Raw genomic sequence first — 12,234 nt, forward strand, 5'->3', positions numbered from 1 at the left:
AACTTTCAAATAAACAGCCCCACTTTCCATATGTCCTTATTTTGCAAAATGTCCTCAAGGTCTAAAGAGTGAGTGGTCCTCACACAGATAGATGAACTAGATCATGGACACACACAGCATGAAGATCACACGCTCTTGTGTGAATCTTCCCCACCTGCCCCGGCTGTGACGGGGGTCTACATGTGAACAGTGGTGGATTATAGTGCGACACAATGCTGGCACAGAGACAACGGGGGATAAACTCCCCTTAAGCTCCTAACAAGTCCTTAAAAAAAAAAACATTACTAATGTTCACCTGTTCCTCTCCACTGCTCTGTCCGCATTTTCACCATAATGCACTCTGCTTTTGCACTCAGTACCTCGCTGTCAATCAGGATTGTTGCCAAGAAAACAGGTATATTAATCATTTACAGCAACTGTTTGAATTATGAGGCTTTAGTGTAATATGACCGATATGTCTGTATGTAATATTGTTAACTATACTTTTAATATAAATCTGGGAAATATAAATAAAAATGTAAACATTCTGGTGTTTTTCGGCATAGTGCAAAAAGAATATGACATGTTACAATTAAAAGAGTTTTTTCATGAAATGGCTTCTATTTATTTTACACAAATCAATCCAGTAAATATACAATTAAGAAAATAAGACAGTAAAGAAAGAGCAAAAATATGATAAATGGCTCTTAAAAACATAGTAAATTTACAGTTTATAGATTCAATACTTAAAATAAGATTACGTCACTTGTCACTTGATTTTGTGTGTTGGAAGCACTGCACAAACAATGACAACTTTTTAAGTGTGCACATATGCAGTAATTTATTCACATTGTTTGAATCATAATTTCTGCCAGGTGAATTGACTCAAACAATGGTAAGATCTTTCCTTTAATCTTTCAGTCTCATTGCTGTCACTTGTGATGTCTTCTTTCGTTGTCGTCATCTTTGAGCAAGGAGGCAAACAGAGCGGCACCCAGAGCTACGATTCCTACACCTGCTACAGCCGCGCCTCCGATCACAGCCGCTCTGTTAACCTGCAAAAAACAATTGAGCGACATGCTGAAGGTCAAGAATGGGTTACTGAAAACATTTAACCACACCACTTGTGATCTTTTTTACACACAACAGAGTTTTCAAGTTTTTCAATACTTATTTCGGATTTGTACCCCACCATAAATCATAGCAAAGACCTTGTCTAATCTTATGAAATGTGGATTAACATAACTTTTCTTGTGGTGCATACAGATGCCTTTCACAAGTATTTAAGTCTTTGAACCCCGAGAAAATTGGTTTGATTTCTCTCAAAAACAGTGTCCCGGAAGATTAGTAGAAATTGGTAGATTAAGAAACTTTTTTTAAAATGCTGTTTAAGAGTACTCTATTTCTTATTCTCATATTATTAAATTTAAAATTATTTTTACAGAATTACTATAATTTTTAGGTTTTTTTTTAGGTTACTCTTATTATTGTTAATATTATTATTATTAATAATAATTAATTATCAGCCAGGCCAATAATCTGTCAACCTCTAATAAATAATGCCCACAAAAGGGGTTTGAAAAGCTATTAATTCCATTAATGTGTGTGATCAGTCATATTTTCGGGTTAGACAGTTCAGGGTTAGAGTTAGCCAGGACAGTTTCATTTCAAAGCAGTTTTACACCTAAAGACAGACAGATTGTTTGACTGACAGGTGTCTCACACCAAGCCATGGTACAAACAGGGAGCACTGTCCTGCAGCTATAACAGATATAACAGCAAAACAAAACCTAATGTAAAAAAATGTTGTCAGTCTGTCTTTTGGATAATTATATATAGATACAAAACAGTGAATGTGACAGACACACTAAGTGGTTTGTTTAAACAAGCTTTTCTGAACCAGCTTATTAATCATCCTCGGTTATTTGAAATATGAGCAATCACAATTTATTTGGCACCACATCTGCTTCCTATCAGCTGAGATAGATTGGGCTAGATTTGTGTATTGTTACAATGGATGAGACACTGAAATGATCCAGTATCCAGGTGCAGACACACACCAGGCCGTGTATCACTTTGATAAAGAGACCTCCTATTGAAACATCAGTAAAATATGTTACAACTACATCTGTTATGCTCTGTTTTGATTAGTAGGGAGGTTAAGCTGAATGACTTATTTCTCTGTCTCTTCTGGAGGTAAAATTATGAAAGAACTGAGATGTTTCAAGAGAATGTAAATGTTGGTCTGTTTATTCATTCTACTGACATATTGCTAATATTTACAGTACCTACACTGTAGTATGTTATGCACATGTTTAGCCATGATCTATAGATATATATTCTTTAAATGTGTGCTGGGAAAACAACATTTAACTTAATTATCTATACTCAACTAAACAATTACTAACACTATCCTTGATGGCTATTGGAAAATTAATAAATGAAACCTAAATGTTTTCACAGTCTATTGAAATGTACTAATTACTTCTCTGGTAGTTTTCATTCTTAGTGGCGGGGTCTGCCATTTCGCTGCATGAATCAGGTTACCGAAACACAAACTATGCATAAATGTCTGTCAGTGTTACCATTTGTGAAGCCTCTCAGTTTGCTTAAGGCTCTCTGGTAATATCAGAATTTATTGCCAATGTGAGTTGAACATTTCCTGCCGTTTTACTGTAAAAGCATTCAATTTGTGAACCAAAAATCAGGTTTTATAGTGTTTAATTTAAATATATTTGTGACACAGATTTGTGTTGACATGCCACTGGTCACTTTTGTTGCTTTTCACAAGCAGATCATTTAAAATGTTCGCAGAGTGTTCATGGACAAGAAGAAGGACCTGCTATCATTACTGCATTTTGTGAGACTGAGGACACTTTAAGCTACTCATCAATGTAAATAACACCTCTTACAGAGATGTTATCAATGATTTTTTTCCTTCGTTCTAAGCCTTACCCTTTGTCCTTCCGAGGAACAGACTTTGTATGTTAAGCAGTCATTCAAAAAGAAATAGAAGAGCTAAAGGATACCCACCTGTCGAGACTCTGGCTTGCCGTATCGAAGCTCTGTGACGAAGTGCTCACAGTTGTGAGTGATGGCGGAGTATGGCAGCACCCGACTAACCATCCTACAGGCATCCCTCACGATGAGATGACGCTCGCGAGGCTGGTACTCATCATCTAGGAGGTTGTTTATGATGAAATGATGGCGGCCGACCACTTCCCAGATCTTCTGTCGCCTCACCTGTGCTGTGCTGCTGTCCAGGAGTGTCAACAGGCTACCAAAAGAACTCAAATCATCGTCTGTGGGGGTAAAAGATGGAAAATAAGTTAGAATAAAGCAGCTTGGAGATAAAGAAAAAGGACTAATGATAATGAGAGAAAGTGAGAGACAACATAAATTGTTAATTATCAAGTAAGTACATATAATAGATTGACAACGTCCAACTGAGAACTTTAATTGACCAACAAAACTACAATATATTAAGTGGCAGACAGAAGGTTATGTCTTTTAGGATAGCTAAATGTAGTAAATGCAACATGACTCACACGGAGGAATCAAATGAACCACTTCATTTCCACCAATGTAGATGGCCCAGTGCTCATACGTCCCACGGAAGATCTCGATCAGGTCTCCAGGCTTTGCACCATGTTCAAACTGAAAAAACGAAACAAAAAAAAAAAAAAGAAAACATAAACTTGACATGTGGTCAGTGTAAATGGTCAGTACTTAAAGATACCCTCTAAGGTTTCTGACCACTATTAGCACTATGGGTTCACATTTTTCCACTGATCTACAGGCGAATTTTGGAACCCACTGGGTATTGGTCTGATGACGATTTAGCCTCCAATGGCAAAGGTGGTGTAATGGATATCAAGGCCAAAGCTTTCTCTCATGTGAAAAGATCATTGTACACAGTAGAATAAGCTAGTTGAGAGACGAGAATTGGGTAAGAATTGAGAGATAACTAACCTCTATGACCAGAAATCTGCATATAATGCAGATAAGAAACCTAAAGAAACCTAAATTGATGTCAGATGATAGCTGATGGAGTCTGAAATTGCATATTTCACCTGTTTTGTTCTCCACATGGACTGTTTACCTGCATACAACCAAAGACTGCTCAAATGTGGTCGATACTGCTTGGATTAAAAACAGAATACAAACAGAAACCACAATGCTTCTAATTCCAAAATCTTGTCCACTTGCCTTCAGACACAGGCATATGATATGACTTAAAACGACTTAAAAAGTTTTTGCCTTTGTTAATCTGATGGCATAAATAAAGTTGAAAAAGTATCTCAAACTTTCACTATTAACCTAGTCTACATTCTCATTTTGAAACGACCATGGGGAAAGTTGGACTGTAGGACCAACTATTTTTTGTGTCTCATTGTACACATGAGCACAAATACAAAGAGACGGACAAGTAAGCAAGTAAGCTCACAAACACACATTCCAATTACATTAAAGTCATTTGCAGGTAACTCAAATTATGGGGTAAAAAACATTTCATTCCTTGTGTTTGAGATTGAAGCTGACATTTTCTACTTGTCTTACAGAGGTAACATCTACAACATTTAGTAGCAGATACATGTAACTTCCTTGTAACACATTTTGAACGCACTAGATTTAAAGAGTTTCAAGATACAGAGAGAAAATGTCAAAACTGCTGCACCCATCACAATCTCCCCTTTACTTTTATTTGGCAGAAGATCATCAAATGTATACTAATACGTATTTAAAATGTTGTGTCTAATCAGTGAGGTTCGAGCTCAGCAGCAGAAGACTCACCAGTGTTGGAGCCATGTCTTCAGTTCTTCATCTGTCAGGTGAAAACAGGGGTGACTCTGCAGCCAATTTATCAATGCTGCAGACCGAAACCTAAGCTTGCCTATGTTTTGGAAGCGAAACTTTTCACATGATCACTTGCAATAAATACTGAGTTGCAAACAGACAGAGATTAGATAAGCACATTGGTCCTAACTGAATAACCAAACTACGTGGCCTAGATTTGCAAATCATTGACCAAATGCGTCAATACAAATGTTGTACTTGAGGAAATGTCAGGTGGTGCAGAGTGCAAAAGCTGCAAAGACTAAGTTTCATTTCCTGGGAAGTGTTCAGTCAGTGCACTCCTGCTGCTGCAAGCTTCTTTGGGGTAAAGTTTGAGTGCAAAAGTTTTGCATTGACCTGATGTTTGTGCAAGATTGAAAAAATATCTTATTGAGTCATTGTTACAAAAATGTCATTATTTTCAGACTGTCATTGATAATTTCAGCATCACCATCAGCAAAACCTAACAATTTAATCATTCCAGAGCACATTTAAGAGATAATAATGGCATGGATTGATTTTAATTCCAGCAAAATCAGAAGTTTCTGGTAACTCAATACACAGTGAGAAAATCTGGTGAAAAGACAAAATGCCCTCATTTTACCACACAAAGAAAATATTAAGTAGCCTGTATATATAATACAAATATCTATCTTTTAACTGGAGACAGAGACCTTCACTTTATTGGCCTTCAGCTGATACAGAGAGTGAAAGATGGACGGGTTAGTTAATGAAATGTCCCTCTGAATTTAATTAACTTGCAAATGAGATGACTCACAAAGAAGTGCTCAAGGCCAAACAACATAGCAAGGCTTTGTAAATAACTTACTTAATTGACTGACTGTTATTCCAAATGTATTAAAAAAAATAATAAATTCAATATTCAGTAAAATAACTCCTTCACCGGGATGAAACAAAAGTGCTCTCACTGCGGCCAGTTATTTTTGCTTAAATATTATTGATCACTTCATGATTTAACAAACTTGATAATAAAGTAGAATTTCTGTCTCAAGGCTGTATGCCTTTGCAGCCCAGTCAAGCTGATGCAGTTTACCTCATATGTAACCATTACAGTTGAAAATGCTTCAGCTATGGATGTTGCTGCAAAGAAGCTGCAAATTCTAAAATGCTGATGCTTCACACATGTTAAACCTGGCAGTGCAGAAGATCTAATTTTTGCATTTGGAAAAAAAGAAAGAAAAAAAGAAAGATGTCTTTTCACGTATTTATGCATTACTGTGAACATATTTTAAGCCCTACCTGTATCTGGCACATATATTTTTATAGGCAATAATCTGCCCATAACAACTTGATAAGATGATAACACTTCTCGGCTGTTTGCCTGTCAGCTTGTCTGGTGGTTTATTTGCCCCCTAGTGGCCAAAATCTATCAATACAGCTTTAAATCTAACACACTTGCACAGATGTAGCAGTGGCAGGTGAATGTTGGGAATATCAGACAGAGAGAACTGGAAAAATTACATGCAGGAAAGCGTCCAAGCTGGGAGACCTGGAAGTTAAATTTCTCCCCAGTTCCTCATTAAGTGCTTAAAACAGGAAGCCCTCAATCAGACCAGCACAGGGATCCCACCGGCCTTTTAGCTCTGCAGGATGTTTGGAGAAATTCCCCCCACTCAGATCAATGCTGCTGAGCCTTTTATTAAATACAGCTGTAATACAGTAAGTCCTGCATCCCGGCCAAGAATTTTTTTTCCTTCTTTCCTTTTTTTTTCCTCTGTATTTTCTCTTCACTGTTCTGCTCTCTTCTGGTTGTCTTCACCTCATTGACAGCGGACAGAAGCCAGAAGAGGGATTTGACACCAAACATTCATCTCTCTTCCTGTCTGTCAGCGCTGCCTTTTACCACAGCACCTGTTGAACTGCATGCCACATATGCCGTCACCTGCCCGCTGCTTCACCCAGACTCTCAACATCATATACTGTATGCTTTTTTTTCTTTTCATTTATTTCTCTCTCAGAGCTCTAGAAAAACCCACTTCAGTACAAGTGTTGCTCTTAAGACTGTATATTTGCAGTCTCTACAACAAGTGGGGAAAAAAAGATTCACTTCTATTGAATAACTTATCTTAACACATAAAATCAATTTCCTCACTTTGTCTCTTGCAAGCTAGCCATTTCTTATGTAGGAAATCAAGGTGCTTTTGCTTCTAGTAGTATGTTTATGCTTTTGATATAATTAAGCAATAGTTCATGACAGGCAGTGTGTTGTGGTTTGTAATCACATCACAGCTAAGGTGCTGTTCAGCTCAACACAAAGGACAGAAGATCCCAATAATCCAGCCCATTGAATACTGCTGCCGCTTACAGTGCTTGTGGTGTAGGATCACGACACCAGCATAATATGTAGACATAAAAGCTCACTGCTAAGTGGTAATAAGTAATGACTTAGGATAAAAAACATGCTGGACCATTAAACCATGGCTAAAAAACAGTCAAATTGTTTGATTTAAGCTATTTTTTTTAATAATGTCATATAAATATATGTTTTAAATCATAATTTTGTGCTTTTTTTCGCTTAATAAATCTTTTTTCTCGCCTTGTTTTATTTGCTTGTAAGATCGCTTATTCAGTAAAGGGTAATATTTTTCATTGACCTTTTTGAAAGGCAGCAATTAAGTCTTAAGATTGGGGTTATATTTAAAATAACGTATTTGTGCAGCAGCTTTTCAGTCGGGATGTAAATTGTGAAGTTTATAATCATGTACACACCGGGCACGCTGTGTATCTCCAATCATGTATACAAACTCCCTTTCTCGTTTATTTTTTCTCACATTCATGTTCACCTGCTTCACACCTTTTTGTCCTCCATTCTTTCCTTTCCTTATTACACTCGCTCCTGCCCTCTGACTTTTTTTTTTTATCTCTCTCAGTGACTTCACATCCTTTTATTCTTCCCACTCACTCATGACCACCTTCACTCTCACTCCTCCACTGTGGACCTCTGACCTTCACACCGGAAACTTCAGTGTGTGTGTGTGTGTGTGTGTGTGTGTGTGTGTGTGTGTGTGTGTGTGTGTGTGTGTGTGTGTGTGAGATGGGTTTAATCAGAGCCTGAGGCAGAAAGCAGAGCTCTCATCTCTGACTAATCCCATCCTTGTGGGTGCAGACTACCTTGTGCGACTGATGAGCAGCGGTAAAACCCTCGGTGAGCTTCGACCGGCGGACATTCACTTTTCCCACCTTCTGATATGTACAGTCGACCTCCTCCACCCACTGCACCCCACTTACTGTAGGTTCAAGGAGGCTATGTCAGATGTTGCCCTTTGATATGCTAATACTTTCCTCTTTTTCATGCCTTTTTAAAGTATCGACTGGTAGCAGTGCAAAGGCGGCGTGATCCCCAGCCAGAGTGGGAGGAGATATTGTACAGAGTGTTCTGCTTAGTCAGTGATTTGCACTTTTTACTTCACCATTTCCTGAAAGAAGAAACCACTTCAGTCGGCTGAGAACAATGTATTTTAAGGAATTTGTGGTTGCGACCTTTTGTAAAGGCTCAACTTTGAGGTAAGTACACATTAAAGTGAACTTTTTTTTTCTATTTGTGTAAATGGAGACACAGTGAGACACATGAATGACTGGAGGTCACATACAGGGCAAGAGAAAAACATTATTAAACAATCAAACATCATACTGCTTTTAAAGCTGAGGTAGGCAGTTTTATTTTGGCATCACTAGGTAAAAAAACCCACAGTATTATTTGCAATTGTTGTAATTCAAGTGTGCTGAGAGAAACTAGACTTCTCCACCTACTTTTGGCTCTGTGTACAGCTTTTTTATAAAATCTAGCCTGTGACGGGAGACTTTGACCAATCACAGATCATTTCAGAGAGCGGCAGTTCCGATTGGCTGTTCTACAAATGTAGATGGTTCAAAAGTGGAGAATCCTGCAGAGCAACCCAAAAAGGAGTCTACAAGAGAGTCTGACAATAAACACAATGTATAAATATCATCACGTTCTTATCCCAACTCATCACATGGTGCCGCTCTGTCAGTGACCTTCTGCGTCTACTTATGGCATTTTAGGAATCCTTCTGTATCGGCTGTTTACACTCTGGGATGCTGTTACCACAGTGTCAACAAATGCACATGGTGGGATGAAGCAGCAGGTCGTTATGTTTACACAACAGCACATGGCAGCCCCCGCGGATCATCACGATGGTTTGGAGTGGTCGACAAAGTCACAGATGGTTAGGTTTAAGCCAAAGGGACACATGGTAAGGTGTAGAAAAACCCCCAAAACCTCATATCCACACAGGAAGAAAACTTTGGACTTCTGCACAAAAGTCAGTTGTTTGTGAGATCTATCCATCTCCCCACTTAACCACCACATGAGTGCACTGGTGTTCCTTTTATTATATATGTATTATATATAAGTCTTTAGCCTGGGCAATATGTTTGTGGTTGTCTGGTGGGTCTAATATTTTATTTCTTTAAGATTTCTGCCTCCTCCAGCTTTCATAATGACACTTTTATCATCAGACATGATTGCTAATCAGATAGGAAATCACTGACACAATTTTAAAGTTTAAATTTTAAAAGTTTATTTTGAAGAATAAATACAAAGTAAAAGCAGTTTACTTTCTATGTAGTAGCTGTCATTATTTCTGTAAATTAAAGTATTTAAGTAATTTAAAAGATTTAAAATACATGAAGGGTACATGATTGCTTGGTTAGTACTCAAAACACAAAATTTTGGACTGAGACGCGACTTAGTATTTCAGTTTACATGGAAACTTACTTGTCTTTTGCAAAACAATGACTTTATGCCACCTCATCTTTTAACTGTCCTATGAAGCCTTATTAAATGTTAATAAACTAAATAAATTAGATTAATTGCCTAATTATTTCCAACAATATAAAATCTAAATTAAATTTGCCTCATTACAATGTGGAACATTATTTTGAAAGGTACATGGCAAACCTTTTTTTTTGTTTCATAATTTCACTTTTGGATGAAATATCCTGCAGATATTAGGGAAATTAAAATGTCTTTGGTGTCTTGATTAATCTCTGCGGTTCTAACTCAGACTAAACTACATTTTAGAGCCGAAAAAAGCCCAGCTGAAGTCGACTCCTGTATCCATTTAGAACCACAGGCGGGCCGTAAATCATGCCGGCTGTTTGGCAGAGGTCGTGGATCATCGTACAATGGTTAATTAAAGCCAGATCAATCCCAGTGCCACCGGTTCTTTCTTTACAGAGCAGTCCCACGGTACCTTCAGCCCAGCGAGCGATGAGGAGGAGGAGGAGGATGACGAGGCCTGTGATGTTTGCTCAGGGCCAGAAAAGAGACTGCCACTCATATTTGTACAGAGGACAAAGCAACGCAGGCCCTCTGGCACCATATGAAAGATGTGTTTTCACAGCGCGTACAGCAAATACAACTGTTTTTTCTCACTTTCTCTCTCTCTTTTCCAAACGCCATCGCCAAATTTGAGGAAAATGAGTTTTGTGCCAGTTGCCATGGTGATTGGTCAGCGCAGCGGGCAGTGGGTATTCAGGGGGCGGCTGGGGGCAGAGTTCACTTCTTAGTTCCTTATTACTGTAGCGCTGGCATACCGTGCATTATTATACTAAAAGGCAGTTTAGATACTAAAAGGAGAACAATGGTACACACAGAGGTGAAAGAGCAAACAGAGTTTTAAACAAGCAGGAGTTTGTCCACTTTGGGCCAATTAGGCTTCTATCAACTACTTAAACTTGTACGTGAAAAAAAGACGGAGAGAAGAACAAGGATAGAGTGAGGTTTAATTTGCACCTTGGAGATGACTGCTTCACTTGTCTGGATGATCTACATAATGTGGGTTTCTATTAACCCCAGAATTGCAAAAATTGAAATTGTGAATAGAAAATATGACAAATGGAAAGACGTCAATTTGAAAAAACTCCTATGTATCGTGCTTGCATAAGGTGGTATTTTAGGTGATTTAAAAAAGCCATATTTTGCAAAACTGTAATGGAAACACTTTTTTAGTTTTTCTAGGTCACATGATGCTATGGCTATGTGATTGTCACCGGCTCCCTCATGATGCAGCAGGAGCTACAAAAGCTGTTATTGCATCTCATAACTCTTCAAAAGTTGAGCAGATCATCCAGAAATTTGGAATCCACAATTCCTCTGTGAAATCGTGGAATATCACCTCCCAGAAATCCCTCATATGTGGCCACTTGTTGTTCATTATTGTTCGCATAACACACCTATGTTGCCCTTGGATTGGAAATAATGACGGCTAGTGCAATAGCTGCAAATAAACCTGCTGATGTTTTGAACATCCATCGCCATGCGTCTTTGAATGTTATTGCGAGAGGAGAAGTTGCATAACATCTCTTAATGGAAATGCACTCATCTTGAAATTGTTTTTCCCCGACATTTTGAAAATATCACCTAAGTTTTGTGCAAATCTGTATTGGAAACCCACCTATAGTCATACCATCTGCAGGCAGCAAGCACACACCTGCAGGTAAACACCCAATCACAAACATGCAAATGCAGATAGACATATCCAAAAAGTACACATGGGTGTGACACATGAGAGCACAAGTAGTAGCACACACACACATACAGCAAAACTTAAAGGCTACTCATCAATTCACTGAATGCGGCCGCAGCCTGCAGAGGGAGGTCAGGGTTGCATTCAGGGTCAGATCGGTTCCTGGGGTTGTCGGGAACACTGTGTTATGAGTTGTCTTGTTTGATTGGCCCAGAGCAGGAAGTCTGCACAGGGGACCAAGAACCCTTTTCACATCACCCATCATCCCATGCTGCTCGCTGCTCTGAGTTTTACTGGCCGAAGCTGCAGAGAACTCATTGGCTTGTCATGTGATTTCAAAGATGACAACTCTACAGAAACTGGCATTTTTTTCTTCTTTTTTTCTCTCCACGTCTCCTCTCAGAGAAATTCTTGGCTGAGAAAAGATCCAGAGGAATGGAAGATAAGAGGCGATTGTTTTTTTTTATACTGCAGCATGTGTACTCGCTGTCACTGCTGCTGCATGTCTGAGAAGACATTTGGGAAAAATCTAGTTTTGCTTGTAAAACAACAGAAAATATTCACGACTTAGATCTGGCTCTTTTCTAGTGTTGGGGCTCGATCACAGCGGGACTTTAAGTATAAAAGTTTCAGACTTAAATCAGTTTATTATGATGGAATTGCTGTGTTTTGCAATGTTCAGATCTGGTGAACTCTAGAAGAAATTTGTCAGCCCAGTTTCTGAAAATGTTGTCATTGTGCATTTCTGCAAACTATGAACATGTTACATTTACACATTTCATATATTTTTTTTTTCAAACTGACTTTGTCATTGGGGAGTAGCTAATTTTTCAGCTACTTTTTGGCCTTCAAACTTGCATGCTTTTTAGCAACCTGTCATTGTGTTTCGTTGTGCAGCTTTTTAGGC

At 38.4% G+C, this 12,234-nt stretch overlaps 1 protein-coding gene across 1 annotated transcript; it reads right to left on the reverse strand.

The window, feature by feature from the left end:
- Positions 1-577: 577 nt before the first annotated feature.
- LOC121953808 (phospholipase A and acyltransferase 4-like) lies at positions 578-4,933 on the reverse strand. Its single transcript, XM_042501033.2, has 4 exons — positions 4,774-4,933; positions 3,528-3,636; positions 3,013-3,281; positions 578-1,034 (listed from the first exon to the last, which is right to left on the reverse strand). Exons 1-4 carry the CDS (start codon positions 4,786-4,788, stop codon positions 912-914), a joined length of 516 nt encoding a protein of 171 aa, XP_042356967.2. The 5' UTR covers positions 4,789-4,933; the 3' UTR covers positions 578-911.
- Positions 4,934-12,234: the final 7,301 nt, after the last annotated feature.

This window comes from Plectropomus leopardus, chromosome 14 (genome assembly GCF_026936395.1).
Source record: "Plectropomus leopardus strain MGB_pleo_1.0 chromosome 14, ASM2693639v1, whole genome shotgun sequence".
Classification (NCBI taxonomy): Eukaryota; Metazoa; Chordata; class Actinopteri; order Perciformes; family Serranidae; genus Plectropomus; species Plectropomus leopardus.